Raw genomic sequence first — 13,228 nt, 5'->3', positions numbered from 1 at the left:
CAAGTTTCGGACAATGCAAAGATATCACAGTTTGTTTTATGAAGTAAATAATTCAATGAATCCAATTTTGGAATAAGACTACGACAATTCCACTGTAGTACAGTGATATCTCCGACCTCTCGGCGTAAATTAGCCATCGAGAGATACAAACACTGAAAGGAGGGGCCAAGTTTGCATCAATTGCTTTAAAAATGTCTTTAATACAGGAAGCATTGCAAATACAATGTCTTTCACGGGTTCTGATACATTAAAACACGAAAAAAATCCGTTCAAAATGTCAGTCAACTTAAAGAGCCCAGACTGAGTCGTTGATTCTGGCATCACGTTTGGGGTTTGGGTTTGCGAAGCTCCCGCAGCTGTTGGTTTATTCTGCAGTGGTGCATTTCCGCGGAAACCTGGAGGAACTTGTTTTTCCTTTTCAGCAGCAGTCGACTTTTTCTCGTTTCTATTGGAAGAGACAACCGTAGCTATTTTAGCTGGTATTTTCGGAGAAGGCGCCTTTGTTCGCTTCCGAGAGCCTCCTGCAACGAAGACTGGCTGAACTTCATCAGCCGTATCTGTGTCTTCATTGTCAACTGACAGCACAGAAAAAATGTTACTGGTCTGAGGTTGGACCGGTGGAGAGGCGCTCTTTAATATGGCGGCATAAGAACGCTTGGAGCGTTCTTTTAAAGAGCGCCTCTGTTTATCCCAGCTTGCCTGAAATGCCTCGCAGGAGGAGATATCATGGGGTGAGCCCCCGCAATAGACGCATTTTTGCTCAACTGCTGAGCATGCTCCTTCCCCATGATTCTCCCCACAATGCAAGCATCGCTTCTTGTTGCAGCAATGCGAAGCAGTATGCCCCAACTTGATGCAATTCTTGCATTGCATTGGGCGAGGCACATAAAGGCGTACTGGAAGCCTTAAAATTCCGTCAATCAAGACGTAATGAGGGAGGGCTGTTCCTGCAAATGTAACCCGAATCGAGGCTGAAGGCGAATACTTGGTAACGCCATCAACGACGGAGGCAGTCATGAGTTGGCGACAATCCAAGATTCCGACCGAAGTCGAATCAAGGCTCTTGAACTTACCTACGCCGTGAGACTTAACGTATTCAGCCTCCAAACTCGATTCGGTGATCACACCCTCGATCTCTACGTCTCGAGATGGAATATAGAGCTGATACTCTAAATTAAAAAAATTACTGGCAAGAATTCCGTTTGCGGCCTTCCGGTCGGCCACAACAACGCGCAATTTGTTCGGACGTACTTTGGAAACACTGGTAACGGAGGGCCACCTAGCCAGATCTTTCGTGATCTGCACTAAATTTAATGGTTTTCCGTTAGTTTTGGGCCGGATGAAAACCACCCCCGGCCCAGAAGAGGATGAATTATCAGGATAAACTCGGAGTCGGGTTGTTTTTCCCGCAGCTGCAGATGGAGTAGCAATATCAACTGGCGGAGAAGGATGAGCATTCGAAAAACCAGCTACAGCTGAATCCTCCAGATGCTCCTCATCCTCATAGATGATTTGCTCACCATCCACCTCTGGCGGGTCCGACCCCCCGCCTTCGCTCATATTTCATGAAAATAAAAGCGAAGCTCAATTTGATCGAAATATATAATAGAGAAAAAATAGAATTAGAAAAAGAGAAAAGTAAGAAAAGTATAACAAACTTGATTTTTGTTTTGAATGGCTCCTTCAGTGGTGATCCCAACCACGTGGTCCTTCTTCGAAGATGGCTGCCACGTCAAGTCTCGGCTCGAGCAAGAACGACCAGATTGATGATGATGATGAGTCAAACAATGGCGGCGGCCCTCGTGGTGACCAGTTGAGGGCAGTCAGCTAGCCAGAAAAAAAACCTTTTTTTTTGTCGACCAACACTATAATAGCACCACTTTGGCGAGCTGGGGCCTGCCTTTGGCAGAAAAACGTATAGCGCGGTACAAAACACCGTATTAAACGCCCGAACGGAACGAAACACCCGGATATATTGGACGAAATCTCGAAACGCGACTGTTCACTATGAGCGATACGAGACGAATGTCGCCGAATTCTTGTTCTTGAACCATTTTCCACAAGGAAACCTCAGCTGACTCGAAATCCTTTTGCTCGAGCGATACAGATAGTATGGTACTCTCAGTTCTATTTTTGGTTCGACAGCGATGGTAAAAATGAAACAAATAGGCTATGTGCTTGACGAGCTTGTCGAATTGTGAGAAGGTAGTGTATGGGATAAGGGGTTGATCTATTTCTCGATGCACACATACCTTCTTAACCTCTTCGGTTGGTTCCGGCAGATTCAACTTACGTGATGGCCATTCGGATTCTGGTAGGTATAAAAATTCGGGCCCTTTGAACCACTGGTTGTCCGGATCGAGATTGGGACCACTGCCCCACTTTGTCGCAGCATCCGCAACGTTCAGCTTTGACGCTATCCAGCGCCACTCGTCGACTTGAGTTTTCGATAAGATTTCACCAACTCTGAATCCTACATACTGCCGGTACTTTCGTGGGTCGGCATGAAGCCACGAAATCACTACGGATGAATCGGTCCAAAAATATCGCTTGCATATCTTCAACCGGTGACTGTCTACAATGGACTCCATTAGTCGCGCTCCAATGACTGCACCATTCAACTCGTTCCGAGGAATCGACTGTGGTCGAAGTGAGGTAACTTTCGCCTTCGAAGCTACTAGACAGCATCTCGGTGATCCTCGATCGACGATTCTAAAAAATGCCACACAAGCGTAAGCTGTCTCGCTTGCATCTGTGAAGATGTGCAGTTGCAGAGAATCATAGCTAATAGGATCGTAGTTCGGGAAATAACATCTTGGAATCGTCACCTTCGCTAAGTCGGGAAGCACTCCTATCCAGCGCTTCCAGTTTTCGAAATCCGTCAACCGGATAGACTCGTCCCAATTCACACCTGACCTCCATATATCCTGCATGAGGATTTTTCCGTGGATGGTGAAGGCTGCGACTATTCCCAGGGGGTCGAAAAGGCTCATTACCACCTGAAGAACTTGACGTTTGGTGGGAATGATGTGTCCGGTTAGCAGTGTCTGAAGATCATCACGAAATACATTTTCAAATACGAAGACGTCTGGGCTTGGCCGCCAAACCATCCCAAGAACTCGATCCGTTGCTGTCATTCTATCCACAGAAAAACGTTTCGTGGAGTTTTCGCTTTCGTTGCTGATCTCTCGAAGAACTTCGATGGAATTCGATTGCCACGTCGGGATTTGGAAGCCAGCTGCACCGTTTATTGTGACCACTCCTTGCGCAATTTCGACAGCTTCTCTCGCTGAATCTCTGCTATCGAGAAAGTCGTCGACATACGTGCCTTCTACGATGGCGGCTGCTGCTTCTGGATAACGGTCACGATGTTCGGAGGCGTTCAGATTCTTCGCATATTGAGCGGAACAGGGAGAACACGTCGCTCCAAACGTGGCCACATCCATAATGTAGACATCAGGAGGTGCTTTCGGATCGGTACGCCACAAAAAACGCTGGAATTGCTTGTCTTCACCACGAATCAAAATCTGGTGAAACATCTGGCGGATGTCACCTGCAATTGCGTACTGCCTCTCACGAAATCGGCAAAGAACATTCAGCAAGGGCGTCAGGAGGTCAGGCCCCTTGAGGAGCATTGAATTGAGTGATGTTCCATTCACTGACGCAGCGGCGTCCCAGACGACCCTGACTTTGCCAGGCTTTCTGGGGTTCTGGACGACACCAATGGGCAAGTACCACACCTTGTTCGGATCCCGTTCTCGGAGTTCATTTTCGGTTGCCTTATGCCGGTTGCCAAGTTTCTGGTATTCTTCGATCTGTTGATTCACGTTTTTCTTCAATGCTGGATCTCTTGAAAGACGTCTCTCCAGGCATTGTAAGCGACGTTCGGCCATCGAGTAACTGAGTGGAAACTCACATCGTCGAATTTCCAGAGGAGACCAGTTTCGTATTTCCCGGACGGAGTGCGCTTTGTAGTTTCTTGCAAGACTCTTCGGGCACGTTGATCTTCGCTGGTTTCTGGCGGAGCATGTTCGGCAATGCCCATACTTTCGGCTGCTAGATACTCTCTGACAAGATCGTGTAATTCGTCGTCTTTGCTGCACTTGCAGGTGTGGACCATGGTTCGGGCGAGATTATTCGTAGCACTCTGTCCACCGAAAATAACCCAGCCTAATCTCGTCTTGGTTGCCACGGGTTCACCAGCACTTCTCTCTCTTCTTTTCAGCGTTAACTTCAGTCTTGCATGGTCGACTCCAATCAATATTTTGGGAGTAACATCGGTATAGCTGCAAATCGGTAAACCACGAAGATGGGGGAAATCTTTTGCCAATTGGTCGTAGTTCAACGACTGCTTCGGTAATCCCAAATCTGGAACGGTGCGCACATTCGTCAGGGCATGTCTTTCTTCACTTTTCGGCTTGGATATCGTCAGCTGCACGACACGAGAAGAATCTTCATTCCGTGATACGCTACCTGTCCACTCTATGCATAGAGGTCTTTCTACTCCGTCTAGGCCCAGTTCATCGGCGACTTTGCTTTCGATGAGAGTCAAGTCGGACCCATCATCGAGAAATGCGTGGACCAATAAAGACTTGCCGTTCCCATGTAGCATAACCGGTATGATTTTGAAAAGCGTGGAATTTTGTTTGTGTCGATGTGTTGTTACAATTCCAGATGCACCATACGAGGTGGATGGCGATGGCTTACAATGGAGCAACATATGGTGCATTTCCTGACAACCGTCCACACCGCAGGGTTGTCTCGTTCGACACGGCCACTTGCCGTGTGGTGCCAAGCATCGTCGACACAGTTGTTTCTCCTGCACTACTTTCAGACGATCGTCCAACGAAGATTTCTTGAATCTCTCGCAGTCCCGGACCCTGTGGCCCTTCCTATCACACGCTAAACAGGGTCTGGGATCTCCTTTCTGCTTCGGCAAAGTGTTCTCCGTTTTCGAGAAAACCTCCTGATGAGTATTGAGAAAGCCTGTTTCTTTTTCTTTGCGGGTTCCTCTTCGAATTTGACCATCCATTGCGAGGTCAGCTGGTGGAGTGACTTTGCATGCAGCGGTTCTGAGCGATGACACATAATTGCAGAAATCCCTTAGCGACGGCTCCGGAACGTTTTCTAGGAGTTTTCCCCACTCAAGGCGTAAACTTGGAGGCAATTTAAACACCAGTTCGGAAAGGAGCTCCGGATTAGTCAGGTGGGACTGTAAACGAGCGGCTTCAATGTACGTCACCAAATTCCTCACTTCACGTCCGAAACTAACGAGAGTTTCCAATTTGTTTGCATTTGGCAGACTGCCACGGCGAATTTTAGACAGCATACAATGTATCAATTGATCGGGTCGGCCACACTCTTCCCTGAGGGTAGCAATAATTTCTGGAACCGCTGATGGAATTGTGAGCAGGTTCAGAACTTTTTCTCTCGCACTTCCTACCAGGCACTTTTGAAGGCGAACCAGGTTCTCGTCTGGTTGAATTCCGCACATGGCCGTGGTCGATTCGAAAGTGCTAAGGAACACCGGCCATTCTAATGGATCACCCGAAAATCTGGGTAAATCCCGGGATACGACGTGCCTTGCTGCGAGTTGCTGGGCATTGAGCAGTACAGGCTGCTGCTGAACGAGTTGATTGTTGAGCAGAGGTGGAGAATTTGGAGGGGGATTATTTTCTCGACACCACGAACCTCCGGAAACATCTACCGGCTCTGATAGTTCTGCATAAGAAAATCTCGGCTGGGGATTTTGATCCACTGTCATACTGAATGGATGCGACGATCGACGCTGAACATCAGAATTTGGCCAACAATTCCGGGAAAAACTAGACTCCCTTGTGCCCAGTACTGCTGGGGGAAGTTTAGCGTAACCTATGCTGCCTTTCTTGTTAGTTGCTGCCTCTGGTCGCCTTCCTTGGACTATTCGTGAATCTTCCGGTCTACAATATTCCTCCTCTATCGCTGGCAGCTGTAAGATTTTCGGCACCGCACCAGTATGTACCGGGGCCGCTACAGGAGTGGATGAAGCCAACAGGTTTTCATTACCGATGTCCTGACTTTGGATCCACTTTTCGGTCAGCTGCTCCCGTGACTCGAAACTACGTTCGCTTCCTGCTTGAGATTCTTCGCCCAGCAATTCCAATTGTAGTTGGTGCTTTTCCGCCAGATAGAAGCGATCTTTTTCGGCTTGTTCTGCTAGGAGTAATCGATCCTTCTCTGCTTGCTCTGCCTTTTCTTTCCTCAATCTATCTTCCAACTGTTTTTGCTCCTCCAGCTGTTGCAACCGGAGCCGGGCCAGCGAAGATGTTGAATGTTTTGAGGAAGTGGATCGCATTGTATGGAACGAAGAAGTATTCGTTTTCCTGGATTTTCCGGTACATTGGGAACAACGGAACGATTTGTCGGCAATAGAGGCATTTACTCCGGCGCAATTATAATGCCACCACTGGGAGCACTCGTCACATGCCACCATATCCTGGATTTCATCCGGCTGCGTGCATCCTATGCAATTATGCTGGGATGAAATTTGCAGGTTATGTTGATTGGAATCCGTACACAGTAAACGAAAATTACCGAGTTCGGTAATTTATTTTACAGAACCTGGTCTGTAATTCGAAAAATTTCGGTAATTGATCAATTTGACGTATTGTTTTTACCGAGTTCGGTAAATCAGTTCTTAATTTACCGGAGTTCGTTTATTTTTATGTAAACAAATCGCTTTGCAGTAAATTTTCGGTAAAAAAACACCGATATCTGTAAATCATTGTCGCTGTCAAAACAGACATCAAATTTCAAGTGTCTTTTTCTGGCAGCTTTGAGCGCAGCTGTCTCTCTCTCTCTTAATACCACAAAGTCTTATTGGCATCCCGCTTCCGCTGTAAAATAGGCAAATACAAATAGGAAACGTTTCACTGCCATTTTATTTTCGTTTCGTTCTTGTATCTAACAGCCGTTCAGCAGTTGCGAGCAAAAAAAAAGCGCAATGTACGCAAGTGGAAGTTTTTTAATTGTTTCAGTTGTGTTTCGTGCACGAGTTAGAAAATTATTTGACGTAGAGGAAACACCATTGATGAGTAAGGTAAATAAACTGGTATACAAATTGTAATTTTAGAATAAAAAAGAAGACTCAAACTTATTTTCATGACTTTTTCTGCATAATATTTACGTTCAGTGTCAAGAATTGACGTGTTTTAAATTGTCATTTTTTGTTATTTTACTCATAACCACATATTCCACATTCAGACAATCCCTACATTCAAATTGCTCACATCCACAATTTTTCAATAGCAACGCAGGAGCCGGTGAAAGACCGGAACAACAATCCATTCCTTATTCGAGCAGTTCTTGCCAATCTGTCCCACCACCTCCATAACCAGCATAAACAAACCATCGTCATCATCATCAAGTGGTGTTGAACTTCATCCTACGCCTGGCGGGATCGGAACTTTGATTGGCTTCATTCCAGCGCCAATTCAAATAATGACCAAAATCGTTTTCATCCACTCCAGCAGCAACATCAGCAGCTTCATCTTCATCATCTCCCATCGCACTAGACTCATCAAACAGCAACCTGAATCTTCTATTGGGTATCGATTTTACTCCAACCCCACAGACTCAGAGCTCGAAGACCGACATCCGCGACGATGATCAAAATTCATAAGTGAGGTCCTCACCTCTACCAGAGTTTAATCTGTCTCAGAAGTGGTCGCAATGAATCTCGGCAACCCGGCACCAACAGCCCGGTTGCAAGCTTAAAGAAAAGCGTGCCACAGGTTGATCCCGCTGCTAGATCGATTTTAACCGAAGCCTCGTTTAGTCAAAATCCGGGATCAACCGGTGTCTGAACCCTTTGAGGATCAGTCCACTCTCAAGTATAGTTCCACAAGAGTTCGAATGGCTGCAAAAGTTTGTCGATAGTATGGACATGAAAACGTTGAACGGAACCACTCCGCTCGATGATAAGTGGAAAGAACTGCAGAATTTTCTGGTGAGAATTATTTTTAATTCTTATGTCAATTATCGTCATTTTAATAAATTTGAAATTTCGTTACCAGGTCAAAGACGAATTCAAGAGACATGTTAGTGTGGCTCGACTGTTTCGGAAAAAAATTCGTTCCATGGATTGTGTGCCATACAATCAAGCCCGGATAAAGCTACCACATCCACTGATACATAAATGCAGCATTTGTTAAGGTAAATTGTATTCATGTAAGAAAGCTTACAAGTTAATTTTTGTTTAACCTTTGTATTTTCGTAAAGATGTTTCTGAAAATTTTAAGACTATTGTCTGTGAATTCTTTTTTATTCGTTTTGTAATGAGTCGTTTTTCTCGTTTTCTGTGTTTGTAAATTTTACAATTTTGTCTAACTACCTAGTTAGATAAGGACAAAACGTTAAGTGAGTCAATTCTACAGTTCAAAGATGACTATGGACGCTAGAAATCATTGATTAGCAGTCTTTTCGGGAATACAATGATACTCGAATGAGATTATTTTTCTCTTACAGGAACTTGGATTTGGCAGCCGACAGATAATTCTTACGCAGACTCCTCTACAAAATACCGTGAATGACTGCTGATTTGGTCTCAGAAATCGACAGTTACACACCAAAAATATTATAAAATTAAACGAGCCATTAACGCTTCGTGACCTCATAATTATTTGATCTAATTAATGAATGATTTAAATTCACATCATTTTGCATCTAAACTTTACACACTCGAAAAAGTTTATGGAATCAATTGAAGTATAAATTTCAAAAAACATAATTTTAAATCACAAAAGCGAAATTTAAATATTCTTAGATGTAATTTTATGTACGCCTGATTAAAAAAAATGAGCATCCCAACGGCAATCCTAAAAATGTAAACAAAGTTTTCAGCTGGTTTGGAACGTTCGGAGTCTTGCTGAAATTTAAAAGCTCTGTAAGTAGAACTATCTTTGCTTTCGTTTGCCAATAATACCTTTCACAATCTTATCCATTCTACATTTAGATGTAACAACCGTTTGTGATCAATATAACAACGGCGCTAGCTGACGTGGAAGAAATTAATAGTGAAACCAGTCCGGAAACAACTATGAAAATGGTAAGCAGACAATCCATACAACTTTTTGTTCCGCTGAGTAATAGTTGCTATCCCGATTCCCCAACAGCTGATGCAATTGCTCTTCGTACACGGTCCACAGTATCATCGAAATCGAGAGCTTGATGAACGAAGTTTGTCACCGGTCAACTGCCGGAATTGCAGACCTAAAAGTATCGATGTGAGAAACGGCAAGGAAGGAACTGACACATTTTATCAAGATGCTTTATCGAGATGTCTAAACTAGTGGGAAATTTGGAACCCGAATGCCTGACCGAGGAAGCAAAGGAGATAATGGGCATTTCGAAAAATGCCAATAGCATCTACCGTGAATTAGTCAACTGAAAACAAGGTAATCCTAGATTCTCAAACTAACCAGGCACTCGATTGAGCCAACGCTTAGCAATGCAGTACCTGGTATCAATTCCTAAACTGGTATGAATTACTAATTGAAAACTATTTAAAATAATGATGGTAAAGATTTTTTTTTATTATTTTAAAGGAAAAATGAAGAGTGCAGAGTTCGGTGCCATAAAAATAAATTCAATTAGCATCAACAACCCGTTAAAGGTTCCACCGGTGCCGTAACACATTTAATTTGTTATTTTAATAATACTCGCTGGAACTATGACTAACGGAAAAGATTTCAAGTCGATCCTAGAAACTTAGTTTCGTAAAAAACCAAAACTCAGGTACGTTTATACCTAAAATAATTCCTGGGACAAAATTCATTTAAGTATTTATTTTTCATTCTAGGACGTTATGAAATGTCAGACTTCTAAATACCGGTCCGCACTACCCGCACGGCAGAATTTTCGAAACCAAAAGGTCCGATAGTTTGTTCCGAAATACAAATTTCGTAGGCTGCACAATTTTTCGCCAAACGCATCTGCCTCGTTGAAGCCAACGTTTTGGCGTATTTAAGACTCGAATTTGAACCAATTTATCCGTCATCTGCTCTTGTCGAGCAGTCTACCTTTAGGCGTATTCCTTTACTAAGCGCGAGTTTCGTCGAACGTAGTTTCATCGATTCTTAATTAGCTATGCATTTCTTTTGACAGAATCTTATGCATATGGAATGCATTAAGTTCATATTGCTGTAAATAATTCCTTTGCCTTTGGAAATGGTTCTCTTTCCTGTTCCGTAGAGCCGGTCATTTCCGCCACAACTCGAACAACGGCTTGACAAAAAGAAAACAAACAAACGATTTGTGCGCATCAATTTTAAGCATGGTTTATTAAGATCCGATGATACTGAGTTTGTCGATAAGCCAACAGGTTAATTTCACAGACGGGAATGAATTTCGTCGAAAGGTTGGTGTCACTTTCTCAATATGATCACGCCAAAATGATAGCTTTAAATTGTTTTATCGATCATGCCATTATGACGAATTTGAAGAAGCTGTACTCCGTACGGTATTTGACTAAAACATTATCTTCTATAAACGGTTCAATTTTAAACTACTGCGCCAACTCTCAAAATGTAGCTACATGTTGGCATCCGATAGTTAGTAATTGACTAAAACAGTATTCCAATTATCATTATGTTAGCTAAAAGATTGTATATTCATCAAACGAACTGTAATTGTAATACAAATTTATGGAACACAAAACGCATATTATCATTATATCTCTGAATAAATCCTTGAGGTCGCTTGAATTTATGGTTCTATAGTTTTACGTCAAAGAGAGTGTAATTTTATGTAAAATGCGACGTTTTTATTGTGTGCATCCAATTTGACATAAATTTACATCAGTAAGAATCTAATTATTTGTTTTTCGCAATTTATGGCTTCAAGCGTTTGTGTCGTTCTCTGGTGTAAAATTATGTCATAAGTGATGCTTCAATTTTGTGCATCCAATTTGACATAAATTTACACCAAAAATTTAATAGTGTGTATCGTTTGCCTGAATACACAAAATCGAGGTAGATCAAAATTTCATAATCCACGTTTCAACCCTTTCTTTAACAAAATTGTATATTTTTTAGATACTTGACACTTTTTGGCCAACGAAAATCAACCAGGAGCTTAGCTACATAGACGTATCTTTCCGCGGATCAAACAGTTTGATCTGTCGCAATGCATCGAACGGGCGCTACGGGCAATAATGCACGGTTCAGATGTTCCGCAACGTAACGCTGGTACAGAACAAATTGTGGCCTAAACTCTACGCCAAGTATCTGGTAAGGATTGTCCAGAATGTGATTGGGGCCTATTGGCAGCAGAACCAGGAATTGAAACAGATGATTCCCATGACAATGTTCAAGTAATTTATTAATAAATGGAATTTAGAAATTAAAATTTATTAACAGCTTTGATTTATGAATTGATTTGGTCGTCGTAAATGAAGGTAAGCGTTAATTCATAATCATTTCCATGAGTGTAGTTGTTCCACCTCAACTCAAAATATTCTTCTTTTTTAGGTCTTTATTTCATAACTTGGTAGCCAAAGCCATTTTTTATTGAATATTGACCGAAGCCGTTAAATTTAAGGTTATCATAACCGGAAATAGTAAAACGTTCAGTAATTTCAGCCTATGATGCACAGCGCATAACGCGAGATGATCAGTGTCTCCAGATAACACTTGAAACGAAATTTGTTTATTCTGACGAGCACAGATGACTGTTTTTTATAATAATTAATTTTAAGATACCTTTGAAATTTTTATAATTTTAAAATATTATTATTCAGTCCATCACAATTGAAATATTTCGCTTTAAGTGTTTTCTGGAGACTCCGATAATCTCGCGTAATGCACTGAGCATCATAAGCTGAAATTACCGAACGTTTTAACGGTTTTCGGTAATAATTACCGAAAAAAAAAATCAGTTTTCGGTAAATATAGACGACATTCCGGTAAAAGCTACCGAGTTTTCGGTAAAAATAACAGATTTTTCGGTAAAATTTAGTGGTATTTCAGTAATAATTACAAACATTTCGGTAAAATCCACCAGTTGTTCGGTAAATATTACAGAGCATTTACAGATTTTCGGTAAAAAAATCACAGTATTTCGGTAATATTTACCCGCATTTTAATAGCAATTACAGGTATTTCGGTAATAATTTTAGGTATTTCGGTAATAATTACTGGTATTTCGGTAACTATTCCGGTTGTTCGGTACATGTTAACGAGCTTCTAAAGTTTTCCGGTTAAAAATTACCGCCCTTTCAGTAATAATTACAGGCATTTCGGTTGTACAACACCGTTGTTCGGTAATATAACGAGCTATCACGTTGACAACTGTCAATAATTTGACAGATGATCTTAGTCATGATCTGTCGAGTTTCGGTAATGTTTTACCGAAAAAGGTCTGTAATATTTGACAGCTGTCACTTCTCTGCCATGAGAAAAATTACCGAACGGTTTAACGAACTCCACATGTTAGGATTTCGGTAAAAAAATTACCGAACTCGGTAATTTTCGTTTACTGTGTAGCACTCATTCCGCAGGTTATTTTTGAGCTTGTTTGGGTTTTTCTGTAGTCCGTCCTCGACAGGACTCAACTGCAAAGGCATTTTTATTTAAAATTGAGGTACAACAAAAACAAATTCGGTTACTTACAAATAGTTCCCTTTCTTAACTCGTCTGTACTCGAGTGCTACGTTCCGGCGTTCCGGATACAGATTGCCTAGCGTCTGATAAGATGTTTAGATTAACAAATATTCCAATTCTATAAAAAAAAACTTACATGGAAACGGGGCAACTTGAGCTGAATCACAGTGTAATTGGCCCTAGAAACCGGAATGTTCAACGAGAACGCTCTTCGTCAACTTCGAGCGACAAATCGCTAGATTTAGGAAAACCTTTCAATTAGTACTGAAGGCGATTATATAAAAAGCTTAAACTTACTTGGAGATATCAGAAACCTAATATTATCCACTACAAATTCGCGAAAAGCTAAAGCACTTGGAACTTAGTAAACGTTTGCAAAACACGTTGTGACGAGATCCAGAAATCCAATAAAAATACGTTATTTTTCGTCTGACGTTTACCGCTTTTTTCCTACACGCTCAAACTGGAAACCCAATCTGTGGGCTATAATCCCACGCAACAACAAGAGATGTGAAATTCACACGTGAAAGTTTCGTTAACCGGTCGAACACTTTTCTGAAAAAGTTTTGACCCAGATAAACTCAAAATTT

General features: G+C 42.1%; 1 protein-coding gene and 1 long non-coding RNA gene across 4 annotated transcripts; one reads left to right on the top strand and one right to left on the bottom strand.

Annotated features, from left to right (window-relative positions):
- Nucleotides 1–1,940: 1,940 nt before the first annotated feature.
- Nucleotides 1,941–6,472, bottom strand: LOC129753992 (uncharacterized). Its single transcript, XM_055749847.1, has 3 exons — nucleotides 3,917–6,472; nucleotides 2,253–3,815; nucleotides 1,941–2,186 (listed from the first exon to the last, which is right to left on the bottom strand). The coding sequence occupies exons 1-3, from the start codon at nucleotides 6,470–6,472 to the stop codon at nucleotides 1,941–1,943; spliced, it is 4,365 nt and encodes a 1,454-aa protein (XP_055605822.1).
- Nucleotides 6,473–6,557: 85 nt separating this feature from the next.
- LOC129755711 (uncharacterized) lies at nucleotides 6,558–10,672 on the top strand. Of its 3 annotated transcripts, XR_008739309.1 has the most exons (8): nucleotides 6,558–7,078; nucleotides 7,288–7,987; nucleotides 8,055–8,193; nucleotides 8,506–8,923; nucleotides 8,993–9,085; nucleotides 9,153–9,517; nucleotides 9,585–9,774; nucleotides 9,839–10,672. It is a non-coding gene; the product is annotated as an uncharacterized LOC129755711 (long non-coding RNA). The 3 variants fall into 3 exon arrangements; XR_008739310.1 differs by having other exon boundaries at nucleotides 6,558–7,987; nucleotides 9,153–9,434; XR_008739308.1 differs by having other exon boundaries at nucleotides 6,558–7,987; nucleotides 9,839–10,671.
- The last annotated feature ends 2,556 nt before the right edge of the window (nucleotides 10,673–13,228 follow it).

This window comes from Uranotaenia lowii, chromosome 3, assembly GCF_029784155.1.
Source record: "Uranotaenia lowii strain MFRU-FL chromosome 3, ASM2978415v1, whole genome shotgun sequence".
In the NCBI taxonomy this organism is placed as follows: Eukaryota; Metazoa; Arthropoda; class Insecta; order Diptera; family Culicidae; genus Uranotaenia; species Uranotaenia lowii.
Note: the sequence above shows the minus strand (reverse complement) of the source record. Positions and strands in the feature narration are given on the sequence as shown.

Bases quoted from the DNA above. Each gene is read 5' to 3' on its own strand.
- LOC129753992 (XM_055749847.1), bottom strand. From the start codon at position 6,472: ATGGTGGCATGTGACGAGTGCTCCCAGTGGTGGCATTATAATTGCGCC. The intron at 3,816-3,916 runs GTGAGTTTCCAC...GTGAATCAACAG, and splicing joins TCCTCTGGAAATTCGACGAT to ATCGAAGAATACCAGAAACT. The intron at 2,187-2,252 runs GTATGTGTGCAT...CAATTCGACAAG, and splicing joins CAACCGAAGAGGTTAAGAAG to CTCGTCAAGCACATAGCCTA.